General features: G+C 32.4%; 4 protein-coding genes across 4 annotated transcripts; 2 read left to right on the top strand and 2 right to left on the bottom strand.

Moving 5' to 3' along the window:
- Window positions 1-1,358: 1,358 nt before the first annotated feature.
- LOC131598765 (uncharacterized) lies at window positions 1,359-3,200 on the bottom strand. Its single transcript, XM_058871336.1, has 6 exons — window positions 2,733-3,200; window positions 2,382-2,646; window positions 2,157-2,253; window positions 1,848-2,054; window positions 1,607-1,733; window positions 1,359-1,519 (listed from the first exon to the last, which is right to left on the bottom strand). Exons 2-5 carry the CDS (start codon window positions 2,395-2,397, stop codon window positions 1,643-1,645), a joined length of 411 nt encoding a protein of 136 aa, XP_058727319.1. The 5' UTR covers window positions 2,398-2,646; window positions 2,733-3,200; the 3' UTR covers window positions 1,359-1,519; window positions 1,607-1,642.
- On the bottom strand, window positions 2,416-2,885 carry LOC131596750 (uncharacterized). Its single transcript, XM_058869493.1, has 2 exons — window positions 2,733-2,885; window positions 2,416-2,646 (listed from the first exon to the last, which is right to left on the bottom strand). The coding sequence occupies exons 1-2, from the start codon at window positions 2,883-2,885 to the stop codon at window positions 2,416-2,418; spliced, it is 384 nt and encodes a 127-aa protein (XP_058725476.1).
- A 1,017-nt stretch (window positions 3,201-4,217) lies between the features above and the next one.
- Window positions 4,218-6,661, top strand: LOC131598766 (uncharacterized). Its single transcript, XM_058871337.1, has 4 exons — window positions 4,218-4,372; window positions 4,493-4,943; window positions 5,483-5,708; window positions 5,997-6,661. Exons 2-4 carry the CDS (start codon window positions 4,506-4,508, stop codon window positions 6,512-6,514), a joined length of 1,182 nt encoding a protein of 393 aa, XP_058727320.1. The 5' UTR covers window positions 4,218-4,372; window positions 4,493-4,505; the 3' UTR covers window positions 6,515-6,661.
- A 7,006-nt stretch (window positions 6,662-13,667) lies between these two features.
- Window positions 13,668-14,838, top strand: LOC131598768 (uncharacterized protein At3g17950-like). The gene is made up of 2 exons (XM_058871338.1): window positions 13,668-13,933; window positions 14,203-14,838. Exons 1-2 carry the CDS (start codon window positions 13,850-13,852, stop codon window positions 14,701-14,703), a joined length of 585 nt encoding a protein of 194 aa, XP_058727321.1. The 5' UTR covers window positions 13,668-13,849; the 3' UTR covers window positions 14,704-14,838.
- Window positions 14,839-19,188: the final 4,350 nt, after the last annotated feature.

The following is a 19,188-nucleotide window of genomic DNA, read 5'->3' on the forward strand; positions in this document are numbered from 1 at the left end:
CTTCTAGAGTATCCTGATCACAACCTGATCACTCCAGGAACAACTGCTTAGACACAAGCTAAGACTTTCTTAGAGTATCCTGACCACCACGTGATCACTCTAATTACAACTGCTTAGACACAAGCTAAGACTTCCTAGAGTATTCTGATCAACACGATCACTCTAGTTACTTACAACTTAATGTAATCTTTCTAAGAGTATTACAATGCTTCTTAAAAGCTATAATCACAAACTGTGATATTTCTCTTAACGTTTAAGCTTAATCTCACTAATATATTACAAAAGCAATGTAGTGAGCTTTGATGAAGATGAAGATTCTGATCTTTGATTTGAACAGCGTTTCAGCAAGTTAATATTCACAGAATTTGGTTCAGAGTTGTTCAAAATTGGTTAACCTTGCTTCTCATCAGAACTTCATATTTATAGGCGCTTGAGAAGATGACCGTTGAATGCATTTAATGCTTTGCGTGTTCCGTACAACTTTGCATTTAATGTTATACGCTTTTGTCAACTACCTCGAGCCTTGTTCACGCTGTGTCTACTGACGTTGCCTTTAATAGCTTCTAACGTTCCTTTTGTCAGTCAGCGTAGCCTGCCACTTGTACTTTCTTCTGATCTGATGTTTGTAAATACAACGTTTGATTATCATCAGAGTCAAACAGCTTGGTGCAAAGCATCTTCTGATCTTCTGACCTTGAAGTGCTTCTTAGCGTGATACCATCAGAACTTCAGTGCTTCTGATCTCATGTTCTTCTGATGCTTCCATAGACCCATGTTCTGATTCTGCTTCGACCATCTTCTGATGTCTTGCCAGACCATGTTCTGATGTTGCATGCTGAACCTTCTGAGTCAAAGCTTCTGAGGGCTGATTTATGCATACTCTTTATATATTTCCTGAAAAGGAAATTGCATTGGATTAGAGTACCATATTATCTTAAGCAAAATTCATATTATTGTTATCATCAAAACTAAGATAATTGATCAGAACAAATCTTGTTCTAACATTTACATCTATCTTAAACAAATAGGTTTGGTCAACAAAACCACCAATCACTCTCTGCACAACTGCTGACTCAGTTTCCTAAAACATAGATATTTAAGTTACGTTAATGAAAGTTGAATAAATATAACAATTGATTTTTATTCTAAATACTCACCCGGTACATTTCAGCAATCAAATTAGAACATGTAATCTTGGTTAGAAAATAACAATCACGATCAAAAAGCACAAAAGTAGTTGAGTCTGTTTCATTAATTACTCTAACTTTAACATGGTACCTATATATTTAACAAAGTTATGAAATTGAATAATTTTAGAATATATAAATTAGCCACGAAAAGTTTAAACAATTTTGAAATAACACCTTGCAACTATTGTCCAGACATGCTGTTCACACTTTGGGCAGAAAAACCTTTTGGAATCTACAATGACTGCCTTGTTGCAGACACATGCAGCATACCACCAATCATTGCCACCAACAACATGTTTGATTGTGCCTAACACAACACAAACCATGTTCTACAAAAAAAAGAGATGAAATAGCATTAAAAAATAAACCTATAACATAAGAAATATTTATGAGGCATAAGTGTCAGCAAAAGTTACATCTTGACAGTCCTTTAGCTCCTCAATTGTTTTGCGCTAACTCAAATTTAAGAAATCCTCTTCTAAACTCATCTCAGAAACATCCTTCATATAACTAAATGGCTGAGTGGGCGATCCAATGTTATCACTAATAAGAAAGAAAACAAAGTAGGAAATTCAATAATGGAATTTCAAAAAAATCACAAAAATTAATAGAACAAAATGAATTGCTAAATGTATATAAGATTTTTAAAGAATTTACTTCAGTTTTAAACTATCTGCCTCAGGTGTTTTTGGGTCGAACAATAGTTTGGTACAATTCATTGCATTCTGCATCTGGATTTTTCCGTTATACATATTGACTTTCAGAAATTGAGCAAGCACAACAACAGTGTCGCGGTTACCCGATTCAAGGTACGCATCAAGCTCATCAACATATGGTCCAATGAGTGTACAGTCAAGCTTCATACTACAATTATAAAAAAATAAGAAGCAACTTAAGTCAAAAACCAAACATAGCATGACAAAAAAAATAATTGAATTTTATACCAGTTAAAAAATATTTGCTCACCGATTAGACTGCAACTCAATGACCTTAAACTTAGTAGTTACTCCATTCCTTTCATAGACTCGTTCACGTCCAACTCCAGACAAAATGGCCATAACATCTAATTCACAAATAAGACCTAACACATTAACATCTTATTGAAAACAACGAAAATACCAGATAACACAAATTGAAACTCATAATACATAGTTTGATGGAAACCGGAGTTTAATATTAAATGATAATTACCAATCAAGTAGTCCATGTCAATTTTCACAACTATCTATGGGAAAGATACAAATGAGTAAGGGGAGAAAGTTATCAGATCAGCACCAAATTCTGTAACCACTGTGGAATTCTGCAAACTCAATTTGAACTGATGTTTTATGGTCCTATACGCTCCAGTATTAGTGGCGACACCAAAATGTTTAAAGTTATAAACATTACCCTCTCGAACTTTGTTATCAAATCGATAGAGCAAAACTTTTCGAACAGAAGCCTGAATCTTGCCACCCTGTCAATCAAAAACGATGAAATATTTAGAACAAAAACATTGAAACCAATATGCAAAGCATTAAAAAACGAATCAACAATAACAACCTTTTCATCCATTAGAATCATTTCCATCGCATAATATTTTTGTTTCGAATTCATGTCTGGAACAAACCATAAGCGAATAACTCGAACAACAACATCCCATGATTCTTTTGCCGGAGTGATTTCAACAACAAAATCGCGTCTTGCAGCAGCCATTGAAAAAAACCGAAGCAACCGATAGAAGGATTAGAGGTTAATGATAATCCAGAAAATGAATTGGTCATATTTATAGATGGGCACAATAATCAGGAAATACCAATAATCAGAAAGAAACAATATTGATTAAGCACTGCTTAGGAATTGGGAGATGAATAATTACCATTAAAGAGAATGAATCGTGAAACCCATAGAAGCAGAATCCTCGAAGAACGATGGACGAAATGAAGGGTCGGTTGAAATGATTGAGAAAGATACATTGAATCAAGGGAATGAATTGATGAAGAAGATCAGGGATTTGCCGTAGGCGGCGAATGTTTACTGAAAAGTTGAAAAATAATGTAACGTGCAAGTGGGAATTGTGTGGTCATTAACCCATTAAAAGAGTATTATCCAAAAGAATAGGAATCAATAATAAATAAATAAATAAAATTTCATAAACCAATTAAAAGGGTGTTATCCAAGAGTAACGTGCAAGTGAGAATTATGTGGTCATTAACCCATTTAAAAAGTGTTATCCAAAAGATTAGGAATCAATAATAAAAAATAAAAAAATGTAATAAACCAATTAAAAGGGTGTTATTCAAGAAAATAGGAAATCAATAAGTTGAAAATTAAAATAGAATAATGTAATGTCCAAGAGCATAGGAAATAGGGAATGAATAATAATTGAAATAAAATGAATTACTAAATTAATAAATAAGTAATAACTTAACAAAAATAGAAATATGATTTTTTTACCTACCTGCCACTATTCTAAAATAATAATACCAATATGCCCCATGTTAAAATTAAAACACCAAAATGCCACACTTTTAGTTCACGTCCGTCCAGGGGTTGGCCGGACCGGTGAAGATTTTTTTTCCCCAGTTGGGGTCCGGCCAGGGGTTGGCCGGACTCTAACTGGCCCTTTTTTTTTTTCCTTTTTTTTTAAAAATGATTTAAATCAATTAAAATAAAAAAAAATAAAAAAAAAAACAAAAAAAAAAGGTCCAGTTAGAGTCCGGCCAACCCCTGGACGGACCCCAACTGGGGAAAAAAAATCTTCACCGGTCCGGCCAACCCCTGGACGGACGTGAACTAAAAGTGTGGCATTTGAGTATTTTTTTTTCATTTCATGGCATGTTGGTATTATCTTTTCATTATTGGGGCAGATAGGTAAAAAAATCTAGAAATATTTCTTTAAGTAGAAACATTTAAAATAATAAGGGCTCTAGAAATGTGCCACTTGTCAAAATTGCCAATAAACTCATTTTGCTTTATTATGATTATGTATGATTCAATATATCTAAAAAAAAAAGAAAATTTTTTCTTATAAATGAAGGAGTAATAGAGAAAAATAAGAAATTAAGCGAATGTAACCATTGTCACTTTGGGTTTGTACCAGAAAAAAGCACCTTTGGTGCCTCACTGAACTCAACCGCCGATAAAAGAACCCAAACCCATCGGAAAGCCCTACCGGAGTCGGTCGCCGGTCGCCAGAAACGGTAACAATTTCCATTCACGTTTTCCTTTTTCTTCCAACTATCGATTCCATCTCAATTTTTACCCTAAAAATCGCCACATTCCGTTAATTTCAATTTCAATTTCCTCAATTCTAATTTCAGTTCCAATTCCTCAATGGAGAGTTCCGATGAAGAAAACGACGTCGTCACTGGTAATCACGCACCCAAGGAACTAACTCGATTATCATCTACTGGTGCAAAATTCGTTGATGAAGTACTTAACGGTCCAAATCAACGTTGTTTGGATAATTTCCGAATGGATAAACAAGTGTTCTACAAGCTATGTGATATTCTAGAAACTAAGGGTTTATTGCGTGACACTAATAGGATCAAAATTGAAGAGCAGTTAGCTATGTTTATGTTTATTATTGGGCATAATTTGAGAATTAGGGCTGTTCAGGAATTGTTTCATTATTCGGGCGAAACGATTAGTCGGCATTTTAATAATGTTTTGAATGCGGTTATGTCGATTTCGAAGGAGTATTTTCAGCCGCCGAGCTTGGATGTTCATGAATTAATCTCTGAAGATTGTAGATTCTTTCCGTATTTTAAAGTAAGGTTTTGATCAATTTGTTTGATATGCATGTTGTTTGGGATTGATTGTGTCTCACATTGTGTTGGAATTTGAATAAGTAGTTATTGTTCCATGATACGCTGTTTAGTACACATGAGTGCTGTTTAGTACACATGAGTATTGGATAGTAGAAAATAGTGGTTTGTTCAAATTTCGCTTTGCTAGAGTGTTACCGGGTTTCTATATTGCCTCTATTTGACAACCCTTTGTACTAAATATGTATCGTAGAACAATAGGTTTTTGTTAAAATTCCGAATTATTATAGTGCTATCAGAGGCGTCTCAAGTTCTCGGAGGTCATGTATAAGTTAGCCTCAGTTTAACGATGGTAAAATAAAAAGAGACTCTATTTAACTGTGATTTCCCTGTGAGAAATATTTTTTGAGACCCCTTTCTGCCACTGGTTAAGCGTAACTAATTTTGGGCTCTGTGCAGTGAAATTTGAACAAGCAAACTGATATTTTCCGCTATCCAGAATTAACAACACAGCATTGATCTTATTTATTATTCTTTTTATAGGATTGTGTGGGAGCAGTTGATGGTATATATGTACCTGTGACAGTTGGTGTAGATGAACAAGGACCTTTCCGCAATCCGGACGGGTTACTTTCACAAAATGTTTTGGCAGCATGCTCATTTGACCTCAAGTTTTGTTATGTTTTAGCTGGTTGGGAAGGGTCTGCTACAAACTTACAAGTTTTTAATTCAGCAATCACCAGGAGGAATAAATTGCAGGTCCCCGAAGGTAGTAACACTTATAACTTATCTGTATAAAGCAATCATGATTTGGGTTGCAATTATATTGGAGTTCTTCCTCTTGACAAATGTTGGGTTACTTGATGTTATGTTCTCTCCCCACATGTCCATTAACTTGGTTTGAAAAATGAAATAAATACCTCTGAATCAATTTTTATCACCTATCCTTTATCTGCAGTGACTTGAAGATAGTGACTTGAAGATATTTTAATTCTGTTGTTCTCAACTTTTATTTGGTTGTAGTTGTAATTTGGATTAAACATTTTTTATGACACAGGTAAATACTACCTGGTAGACAACAAGTATCCAAATGTGCCGGGTTTCATTGCTCCATATCCTCGTACTCCCTACCACTCCAAGGATTTTACCAGTGGTTACCACCCACAAGATGCATGTGAGCTGTTCAATCAACGACATTCATTATTACGAAATGTCACTGGCCGAACTTTTGGGGCTTTAAAGGAGCGATTTCCTATATTGATGGCAGCTCCTTCATACCCATTACAAACTCAGGTTAAGTTAGTGGTGGCAGCTTGTGCTTTACACAATTACATTCGTGGGGAAAAACCAGATGATTGGATTTTTAAGATGTATGATAAAGATGCATCATTTACAATGGTAGAATCACTACCTCCATCAGAGGTTGAAACACATCCGAAAACAAATGTCGAGACCCAAAACCAGTATCAGGGTCTTAGTTTTAATGCTGATGAAATTGCACTTGCTTCACAGTTAAGGGTTTCTATTACAACTGAAATGTGGAACAAATATATCCAGGATATTCCCCTCATGTAAAATTTGTCCAATTAAGTTTATGTTCTCAGGCTAGGTTTGAATATTTCCGAGGATCTTTGTGATACAGTAGAATTAAACTGTTGATTTCTACTCTGATAGTGTACATTGTAATTTTGTTCATATAACACAAGCATGCTTGTTATCACATCTCATCATATAAACTTTGGTCTTCAACTTTAGGGGCAAATAAATTTTTCATTCCTCCCTAGGAATGAACATGATATTTAATATTGTTTATTGAAGTAAAATTGTGGAGTCAAAATCAATTCAGAGAGCTTATCACCATCACAAAGAGCATGTGGCAGATTATATAATATTCATTGTATGATTCAGGCCCTGAATATGTACAGTTAGGGTATAGTATACTCAACCAATTTATTCATGGGACCTTGTAAAGAATATGCTGTTATAGAGATAGCTTGCATATGTGACATTAATTACAGGAGAAAATAAGGGTACATAGACAGGGAAATGACTTGGCTTGCAAGGTTAGTCATGTTATTGTCATATTTTGAGTTTTGGTAGTTGGTAATGGGTTCAGGGTTTTTGTGCTGCAACTTTGGATTCAACGTGAATAAGGTATCTGTCCCACAAACTTTTTACATGAAACTACTTAAATATTCAGTGCGTCTGCAGAGGTTAATGTAATCGTTGTAATAGAAATTTATAACTAAAATTAATTGTATAAAATATAAATGTAAAATGACTTAATTGTAATTTTGGTCCTCTTATTTTATTTTATTTTTCGTTTTGGTCTCCCCATTTTTAGAATTATAATTTTGGTCTCTTTTTTGAATTTTTTATTGAAATAAGGACAAAAATAGGGACTAATTTAGCAGAAAAAAGAAAAATAGGGGGAGAAAAATTGCATAAAAAATTCAAAAAGAAGACTAAAATAGTGATTTTTAAAATAGGGGATCAAAATTAAGAAAAAGACAAAATAGATGGACTAAGCCTATTAATGTCAAGGTAGATGAAATGTATTTTTGACAATTATGTAATTCAAATATTGATTATACAAACCAAAAAATTACAAATATATCAGAAAAAAAAGTAGGCAACAGAAATAACTTCATGGAATCCATGATGAGAATTGTCAAACGGTCAAACCTCTTAAAAAAAAGGAGAAGTTAAAAAAAACACGAACATATAATAAATAGGGATTTGCATTAATACTATTGCTAAATAATTTTAGAGTGAAGACTCATTTTGGTCCCTCACAAATATTATACGAGTCAAATTAGTCCTTCACAATAAAATAGATTTAATTCAATCCCTTATAAATTTTAACCGGATCATTTAAGTCCTTCTGTTAATATTTTTTTCAAACCGGTTTTTTTCTAGTTTTAAACCGTGACTGAATTGCCACGTTGGATTTTATTTTATTTTCATTTTGAAAATTTTTATTTTTAATTTCATTTTTAAAATTTTTATTTTTAATTTCATTTTTAAATAGTTATAAATTAATAATATAAAAAAACCAAAATTGTTTCTTCTAAGGAGTTGACCTCAGGCCCATGTGGTTAATCTTAAATAATTCTAAATTTAAAATAAAAAATACAAAATTTGTATCTATATGGTCTCGAACCTAAGTCTCTTCAGATTAAATGACAGTCAATTTAATAAAATAGAAATTGATTTGTCTATTTGTAAATGATAGTTACTTTACTAACAATAGAAATTGATTTGTTTAGTTGTTATTGATAGTCACTTTACTAACCGTAGAAATTGATTTGTCTAGTTGTAAATGATAATCACTTTATTAACAATATAAATTGATTTATCTAGTTGTAAATGATAGTCACTTTACTAACAATAGAAATTGATTTGTCTTGTTGTAAATAATAGTCAACTTTACTAACAATAGAAATTTATTTTTCTAGTTGTAAATGATAGTCACTTTATTAACGATAGAAATTGATTTGTCTAGTTGTAAAGTGAAAATCATAGATAAAAATTTATGTATAAAATTTGTTAATATTAGTAGAAATCATGAAAATTACTTATTTAAAAATTACTTTATAAGAAATAATTTGGCTTTTTTGATATTATTCATTGATATCTGTTTAAAAATGAAATTAAAAATAAAAATTAATTTAGTATTTAAAAAATAAAAAATAAAAAAAATCCAACGTGTCAGTCCAGTCACGGTTTAAAAGTATGAAAAGAATCGGTTCAGAAATAAGATAAAACCGATTTGAGAAAAATATTAGCAGAAGGACTAATATTATCCGGTTAAATTTTATAAAAGATTAAGTTTGGTCAATTTTTTTGTGAGAGACTAATTTGACTCGTGTAATATTTGTGAAGGACCAAAATGGATCTTCACTCATAATTTTAAATGACAATTGAAAGTAGTAATTAGTATTAATATAGGCGAAAATTATATAATACCTATTAAATGTTGTGAATTTTTTTAAAATACAATATTTTTTGTTGTAGACAAATTTTATTTTTGTTTGATATGAATTAAGATTTTTTTTATTTGACATGAATTAAGATTTTTTAGTCTTTCCTTTGTTTTGACTCTAGATATTGTAATATATAGTTGACTATGACTAAAAATTTCATTGATAATATAATCCAACATAGATTAATGATTGTGAATGCCTGTTCATTAGTCTCCAAATGTTAAATACTCTTATAAATTTGGATTTTCGGATTAACTTCTAGATTACAAAGATTTTAAAATAAAATAACATAATTATTTCTCTCACTCTTAATGGTGTATGGACATTCGAAAATACCCTCATAAATTTGAAAATACATGTTTGGACACATCCATTTCACATCAAGACACGTTAAATCTCCAAAAACTAGTTTGAAAGTGTATCTCTGGACAAATCTTTTTAATAATTTTGTTCATTTGATAATTCAATGACAAATACGGAGTTGTAATTTCAGATTTGTTAAACGGAAATTTGAAAGAAAAAAATTTATCATTTTGCATAAATTTTTCATCTTAGTGATTATTTTGGTAGTGCATTTTTAAAAATGTGAAGCTGAAAATTTAATAAAATAACACCTTGCATGTTTATTTTCCTCATGATCAAAAACACCACTTTTCTCCAAAGCCTACAAAAATCTCCTTTCATAATCAATCAATTTTTCTATTTGAAAACAATATTTGTGACGTTTTTCACATCAAAAGGAACAAAAGAAGTTAAAATTTAAGATAATGTACATATATTTTCTTCCTCATTACTTACATTAAATTAGTTTTTCAACCTAAAAATACGAATGTTGCGTTCGGAAATACATTTTTGGATTTTTGATGAATGTCATCCAGAATTGTATTTTTATAGATTAATCTAGAGTTTAATTTGGTCAATTTTGAATATTTTTTGTAATGATGGGCCTTAGATATGATGCACTATGATGTTTTCCTCCAACCTATTGTGTCTATAAATGTCAAACTGGATGATGTCAAGGTAGATCTGAAAAATAATTTACAAATAAGCAAGACTTTGTTATTCGTGATCATATGCTCTAAAGGACCTGCACAAAGGTTGGAAAATTATGGTTCGGCATTATAATCGGAAAGACAGATAATGGTTCAAATATAAGACATGCATTTGTGACACTAAGATACAAAAGAAGTGGAAAGTACACAAGTCCTATCGAGAAATCAAAATGGATGACACCAAAACAAAGAAACGTGAGTGTTATTTTAAGTTGCGCGGATACCTTATGGTGAATAATACATGGAGGTTTAATGTGATTTGCGGTATACATAATAATGACATGTGTCTCAAGTTAGAAGGTCATCCCATTGCATGTCACTTTAAGGATGGAGAGAAGGAAATAGTTTTTGACTTGACATTAAACATTACAACTTTAAAACGGAAAAAACCTCAAAATATCTCAAGTATCAAGCAACTATACAATGTTCGTGCCCGAAACAACAAGGTGATTAGAGGGGATAAAACTGAAATACAACGATTATCGAAGCTTTTGGATAATAACCATTATGTTTCTATGTACCAAGTGTGTGAGGATGGAGAACCCGTTCGAGATATTTTTGGAGTCATCCTGATTCCATAAAGTTGTTTAACAAATTACCCGCTTTACACATTATTTATTCAACATATATGAATAATAAGTACACACTTCAACTATTGGAAATTATTGGTGTTTCTTCTACTGAAAAAACTTTTTTTCAGTTGGGTTTACATTTTTGGAAAATGAAAAAAAAAGGACAATGTTACTTGGGCTTTAGAACGTGTCGACACACTTTTTTTCAGATTCTCCAACTTTAAAATCTCAAAAAGTGTTTTCAAAGGTGCTCGTATTAGAGAGTCATCTCATACACCACCTTTACCAAAAATCAAACACATTGAAGAGATGTCAATTTTTATGCACAAATACATTGAATGAATTGTAAATGTTGAGGATGGTGGTAAATATAGTTATCGGTGTTTCAGATTTGCTCGATAAAGGAGAGTATAATCATACACTTGTCAGCCAATAACTTATCATGGAGTTAAATGCGCATAAAGAATCATATGCAACGCTATACGAGAAAAAAAGAGTGTTTTGATGCAATTCATGAATCTCTTATTCCTTATGTTTGTGGTTTGATGCTAGAGGAAAAATATATGCTCTTTTTTCAAATGAGTCATCTTATAGCAAGTGTATATAATATGGTGTGTATTGATTTGACAATATATACATTTTTGGAAACCTTGTTTCAAACTTTGGAGTGCCCCACCTCAAAACCCAACCGATCGCATCATGTGTATCGCGTTACTTTCAAAACCACTATATTTTGTTCAAGTTTAATTGAATATGGGATGCCCTATACCACAGACATCACTAGAGAGGTTAACTCATTCAACAAAGGAAGTTGAAACTTGGTCGAATCGTTTTTATTTATAGAATGGAAGAATTTATCAAGTTGAGCGAGATTGAAAGATATATATATATATATATATATATATATATATATATATATATATATATATATATATATATATATATATATATATGGTGACATTTATTTTGATTCATTTTAGTTTTATATGTAAAGTTGGATTGATATTAACAATGTTAATTGTATACATTTTCATGCATTTTAATATGTATTTCGGTTTTCTAAATTTTTTAATGTTTTGTGTATTATAACATGCTCTGTTTCTGTAATAGGTTATGTGTGAATAGTTACGGCTGAATTCAGGAATACATTTTCGGACGCAGTCCAATTTCTTTTAAATAATACGAAAATGAGTTCATTCGGAAATACATTTTCGAACTCACCCCATATTCTTTAAAAAAAATGCTAACATGGGTTTTTTCAAAAATAAATTTTCATATACACCCTGATTTTACAAAGCGAAATAAGATCAACTGGAAGTACATCTCTAGAATATCCTTTAAGGTAAGATTGGGTTTTTAAGGTCCATATTGATCTAAAACTTATATAAATATAAGTTTCACAATATATTTGTTAGCATAAACACACACAGAACACACATAAAATATTTAAATATGCATATCTTGCTTTTGTCTACTTCAACGGTGAGAAACCCCTTATTTAATTTAGGTTCACAGAGATCACCCATCTTGTCGATCTAAAATCAATACAAGAGAACTTGCAGCCAGAAAAACAAAGAGTTGTGAAGATTTATTATCGTTCATCCTTAATTGACAACGAAGAGAAGATATAATTCAACAAGTTTGAGTTAAATACGGACGAAGATTTAATTGTTATGTGAATTACATTTCACTGTTACGAAACTAAAGTTCGATCGAGGTGAATGTGAAGATTGTGAGAGCGATTGAATATATTTTGAAGATGTTGAAACATTCTTAACCATCACTTGATGATGAAATGCAACGTTAAATTTACATTAATTATTATATATCTAAAATTATATTTTTAATGATATTATAGAGAAAAACTATATGATATTATATAGTATGTTATAACAATAATTGATGTCAATTAATATTAGTTTTTCTGTATTTGTTTCTGTTTTTATTTCTGATTTATCGCGCACAATAAATTTCAGAAATATAATTACAAATTTTTATGATGTTTTGACGAATTGAAAATATAATTATGTATTTGAGAGACATATTGGATTTTTACGAGAAAGTGAGAAAAACACTTATAAAAATTAACCTGTTAAAATAAGTACAATTTTCATTTGCCCAAAAGTCTTTATAAACTTAAAATGCATATAGAGAAAAATGAAAAATATAATAATAATAATAATAATTGACTAATTGAATGGTCTAATTGTGTGTTGGGTGTTGCCAATTGTGACTTTTAGTTGGATGGTAGTGAGAGAAGTTTATCTAAAGTGAGCAATGCATTAAGCATATATTAACCTTTTAGTTGAGTCATGTAGATAGACATATACTATCAGTTGGGATATTACATCATGTGATAGTGCTCCTTTTCAACCTACCTTTGTCTTAAATTGAAGATTTTCAAACTGTCTTTGTCGTTTAATTTACTTACATCATGTAATAGGATTTTTTTTCCCTCAGTCAAACAGCTTATTTTTCACTTTTTTTTCTCACGTGCTCTAACAGTTAATCTTCAGATTTGTTGCAGCTTTCAAATATCATTAATTTATCATCAATGCTTCCATTACAAAATTATCAACAATAGATCTTATAGGAGTATTTAATAATGCTATATTAGATCTGATTACTAAAAACAGTACAATTTGCTTACATTAATGTTTCAGATTTGAAAGTACTAGTATAGGATTTAAGCAACATATCTTTTTATTTTTATATTTTATATTTATAAATTAACAATAAAAAAATCATTTTTTTAGTTTCACAACATTAAATAATTAAATTTAGTGCATAACATTAATTGTTCACACTCGGCGGTTATCGGTCCGGTCTGGTCAGGGTATTTGTTATTCCGAGATCCGGAGCAAAATAGTAATCGGATAAATTCAGACAGGACCGAAACAGATCATTTTTGAACCAAAATTGGACCGAAATACTGACAAAAGGATTCAATAAATATCCAATATAGTATCATTTTTGGTATCGAATAAAAAAAATATTCATTCCCAGACCGAGTAACATTTCAGCCGGTCCATTAGTCCGATTCTCGCATCCAGAGGTCGAAAAACACTCCTACTCATGACCTAAGCTGTGTAGCAACAATATTATATAATCATTTCAAACACAGTCCATTCCTTTTTTCATGGATCTCCCAATATTTCTTCTCTCATCCATTCATTCACTCACAAGTCACATACCATGATTGATTAACACATATAAAACCATAAACTCAACACTTTCACATTTCCACTAACTCCTCTCCCCTAAAACCTTCAAAATCCATCTCTCTCACACAACACAACAATGCTAGATCCAGCTAATGATTTGGTTCCACCACCATCTTCACCCTCCATCTCCTCCATTTCCTCATCTGATCTTGACACTGAGGTATCAATATTCATTATCCATTTTCCCTTAATCAACATCATCAATCTCAATTTCCTCTTATTTTTCAACAACCCAATATTCTAGAAAACTAAATTTTCACTCTTTTTACACCATACACTCAAATTTCTCTAAAAAAAACTATTTTTTTAATCAATGAACTTGTCATTTTTTCAACAACCCATGATTTGAAGAATCTAAATTTTCAATCTTTTTTGTTTTATTAGTGTAAAATTTTAATTTTTTTTCATTTGGGTTTGTGAATTTTTTAGTCTACAGGATCATTTTTTCATGATAGAAGCACAACATTGGGGACACTAATGGGAGTGAGTTTTCCGGCGATAACATTCAGAGTCCCGTCGCAGCACCGGGACACACATTCCGACGCCGGAGTTTGCGCCGTTGGAACCATTAGGAATGCGTCTAACAAAAAGAAGAAAAGGACCGCCGCCGCCGCATCGGTGGCGGCGGAGCGGCGGCGAAAGTGGTGGCAGCTGTGTAGGGACAGTGACGCAAGACCGGCTTCGTTAGGGGATTTTTTGGAGGTGGAGCGGCGGTTTGGCGACGGCGGGTTTTACGAAACGGCGGCGGAGCTTGAGGGAATGGTGGCTGTGGCTGAGCAACCGCAGAGGAACGGCGGGAGAATGCTTTTTGCTGATGGGAGGGTTCTTCCACCGGCGGAAGATGGTGGCAACGGAGAATCGCCGGCGGAGAGTCTTTGTAATAGGTTTCCGGTGTCGCTCGCCGGAATATGCAGCGGCGGTGCTGGATAGGTGTTAATTAGATATTAAATTTTTTTTGTTTTTATATATTTTTTCAGAAAAAAATTAAAAAATTTGTGGAATTTTTTTTTTGTTAATTTTTGGAAGTTGTTTGATTGTAATTGGTAAATTAAGATTCTTTTTGTCTGTGGTTTATGTACAAAAAAGTAAGGTTTGGCTTTTACCTTTTGTTACCTTTTTGTTTTTCCTTTTTATTCTTTTGATGTAACCATATACTCCACTTTTATGATCAAAATGATGATTAATGAAATAGTATAATTATTCTTATGGATTAGCCAAAATAATCTCATGTTAATAAGACTAATCAAAGATTATAGTATAACACTAATGCATCTCAATTCAACATGACAATGATAGGCTTGATGGAAAATCTTAGACACCAATCCATGGCCTAAAATAATGAATGAAACTCAATATTGTCTTCTTGCATTTTTTGGATGCCATTTGTCTTCAATATTCTCATTAATTTTTGTATTTGTTTAGTGCCGACATCTGAATAAGTAAATCTAAAACTAACTAAAAATATAAAAATTTAGAGATGAATTATTGAGCAATTTTATTGTTAGGGAAAAGATATTAGATAGTTTTACACTAATAGACAATCTTAACCTCTCCTTTCTAGTATGTTTTAAAATATATTTATAGACACTCTATTTTATCTTTTCTATTTAATATAAGTTTCAATATCAATTTGATATTGCTTAATCATATGTTGCAATAAGTAGATAGTTTTTATGGTAGATTTTTCATACATAAATTAATAATATTATCTTTATGATAATTGAATAGTTCCAAACTTCTCTAGTTGACCATGATTCATATATTAAAGAGATAAGTAATCCAACATTCACTCTAATCTATCAGAGTCAGGCTGCACGCGGTAATAATTATAGGCAAAAAATTGACATCCCTAGCATATGGGTTAAGACTATAAATATATACATATCAGTAACTCAAAAATCTATTGTTTTACTCATCGCGGGTAGAGTCGTCTCTACCCTCGCATCCTTTTTTTCCTGATAAAGTCTATCCTCATTTCTTAAACAAAGGTTCTTTCTATAAACAAATGGTTTGTCTATCCCGAATCCTCAATTTTAAATCTTTCTTCAATAAAGCTAGTAAATTGAAAATGCCCTAACATAAGAAAATTCGATTTACATCCAATGTTGATTTTCATAGAAACTTTCAAAGTACTATTGAGCTTTAAAGATTTGAGATATCATGACGTTTGGATGAGACATAAGTTCCATCCTTGTGTTTGCAAGTATGACTGAATTGAAAGCATCCATATTTTAAAAACTCACCATCGTTTTTTAACTTGACATTGATAGCTATTTATGAGAACTTTTGATTCCTTGAGACTGCTCTTCTTGGGAGCCCTACCAAAAAAGCAAAAGGAACTAAGAAGATGTTCAAAGCATAACTGGAAATAGATTGAAGAACATATTTGTTAAATCATAATAGCTTTATTATTTCTCTTTTTAGGGCATTGTTAGATTATTATTTTAATTACCCTAACTACCACTATATTTGTGGTTATTAGTTATATTTTAACTTGTATAAATTACCTGTATTAATTTGGATAATGATAAGTTGAATTTTCAATATTATTCACCTTCCATTTTTTTTCTATCTCTGCAATTTTAATGCCTTTTTTCATGTCCAGTGGATAACTCTTGTCATGGTATCAGAGATAACATCTTTGATATTTTCTCTCCTTTCTATAGAGTATTCCACTAATCTCATATTTCACCAGACCACTTACTACTATCACCAAATTTGCCTTTACTTTTTTCTGATATATGCATCATCCTACACATGTCTCAGTACCATTTTTTCATCAAGATTTTTGGCAAACTCCTATCATCTTCCAATATCAACCTTCAATATTCGTTGCCACTCAATTCACATGTATTTTCATCTCACTGGCTTCCCCAGATTCACCTTATATCTTCGTTATTATCAACATGCAATCAAAGATTATTTCTTTATTTGCCAATTTTCTTTTTCTCTCTCTTCATCAACCAAACTCTCTCTTTGTTCCAGAATAAATTACCCTCACCATCATATTCATCTCAATTTTTCCCTTTTTCATTGAATATCACCATCATCATCCACTCATTTACTATTCCAATCAAGCAAAGTTTCTCTCTCTCTCTCTCTCTCTCTCTCTCTCTCTCTCTCTCTCTCTCTCTCTCTCTCTCTCTCTCTCTCTCTCTCTCTCTCTCTCAATCGTGTTTCTTTTTTCATCATTTCCTTTTCTTCATCCTACCCAAACAATTCTTCATCCCTTCTCCCCAGAAAACACTTTATTCACCCTACCCCAAAAACATGTTCTTCATCCTACCCAAAACAATATTTCTTCATTCCTACCCATAAACACTTTCTTCATCTTATCATAAAAACCTGACTTCAACCTACCCATAAAATCTATTTTCTCAAAACTCTAGGAAAAATTACCACCATCACATTCTTTACTTTACCTAGATAATCTCTCTATCAACCACATTTCTCCATTTTCTTCTCCACCCAAACATCCTTCTTTCTAGCATCTTACATTTTTTCCTCATAATCACAAATATTTTTGAACCTATCACTGAACCAATCATAACCACAATCATCCCTCTTGACACATTTAAGCCTTCACCACTATCTTCAATCTTCAAATCTTTTGACTTTGAAATTTCTTTGGATTTCACCGCCGTCTAGACTTCATCCAAAGTAATGATACCTTCCTTACCATAAAGAAGGACATCCTTAAAGTGCTCAAAGGATCTGGGAAATGAACTCAACAAGAGCAAATTCTCGTCCTCATCATCAATCTTAACTTCAATATTTTTAAGATCATCGATAATCTTGTGAAATTTTGTAAGTTGCTCAACTATGGATTTGTTCTTCATCATTCAGAATGAATAGAGTTGTTGTTTCAGATATAACCTATGAGCCAAAGACTTTGTCATATACAATGATTCAAGTTTTGCCCATATAACAACCGCAGTTTGCCCCCTGGAGACTTCTCTTAGAATTTTATCTCCGAGGCACAAGATAATGGCTCTCATGGCCTTATCCAGCATCTCGGTCTTCTGTACCTGTGTAAGCCCTGCAGGTATCAATGATTCATGTAACACCCCTCTAATAACCCGCGGCAAATAAACAATTATTAAATCAGAGTAACATGTAGAGAGGTATCACAATTCACAAAAATAAAATAAAAAGCACACGTCAGTATAAGTCATGCATTCACTGAAACACCTGAGATCATAACTCATTAATCAAATTCATGTTTTACACAGCGGAAATACTTCATTAAGTCAACATTATATCACTAATGTATCAGACTTCAACCAAAACAAATAAATATAGAGTTACAATCAAAACTCCAAAACAAGCGTTCCCAGTGTTACAACTATCAGAGCATGACACCTGACGCTAACTAAAAACACTGACTCATGAGCTAATCCTCACCGAGTCGAACAGCCGCTATCCTCAATCTGAAAATGACAACATGTAAGGGTGAGTCTCGTCATAATTAACAAATGTTATAAGGTTATAAAGCAATAACACGTCACAGTTGCATCATTCACCCAATTGTTTCATAAACAGACATTCAAAACAAGTCAAGCAACAACCAACACATCATCAACATTTACAACATTGGAATACATCCAATCATGTTATAAATTATGCATATGAATGAACTGACACTATGCATGTGGTACCAACATCATCCAATGGGAATAACCCATGACCGATCCAACATCATCCAGATACGGCCCTGCCAGCACAGATTCCACACAATGGGAATCATGCCCTTTACTGATCCAACACACCCTTATGGATACAGTATCGTCAATGAATATGAATGAATGCAACATATATAACATACTTATACCATCATCACCATCATCATCATCAATATCATCATCATCATCAAGTATGTTCATATATATATTAACATCATTCAATCACAATTCTATCATCATCATATAGAAAACATACACGTATTTGCACCAATCATCATCATCAATAAGAAATAGCATACATGTATTCTCATCATTCTAAGATCAATCAATCATCATCATATAGATTATTCTATAAGGTTCGTTTAGCTCAAAACGGCACATTAAACGGACCAACGGTTAAAAAGTTATGCATCTTTGAACTTTTCAAATATCTCACAACAATCAACAGCACGCGGCGCCATCTCAGTTCGCGGCGCGAACTGAGCGTCCCAAAAAAATCCTTGGCTCTCTGCCAAGCTATTCGCGGCGCAAACATCTACACGCGGCGCGAAGCGAGGAAAAAGTTAGGCCTTCGCGGCGCCAACACGGGTACGCGGCGCGACCTGTGCGTATCACAAATTCCTGGCATTCTGTCCAACTGTTCGCGGCGCACCCTATGTACGCGGCGCGAACCGATAATTTCAGAAACCCCAACCTGCAGAAAACATCATTCTACACATTCCAAACTCACCCA

The sequence above is a fragment of the Vicia villosa genome, linkage group LG4, assembly GCF_029867415.1.
Source record: "Vicia villosa cultivar HV-30 ecotype Madison, WI linkage group LG4, Vvil1.0, whole genome shotgun sequence".
Lineage (NCBI taxonomy): Eukaryota > Viridiplantae > Streptophyta > Magnoliopsida > Fabales > Fabaceae > Vicia > Vicia villosa.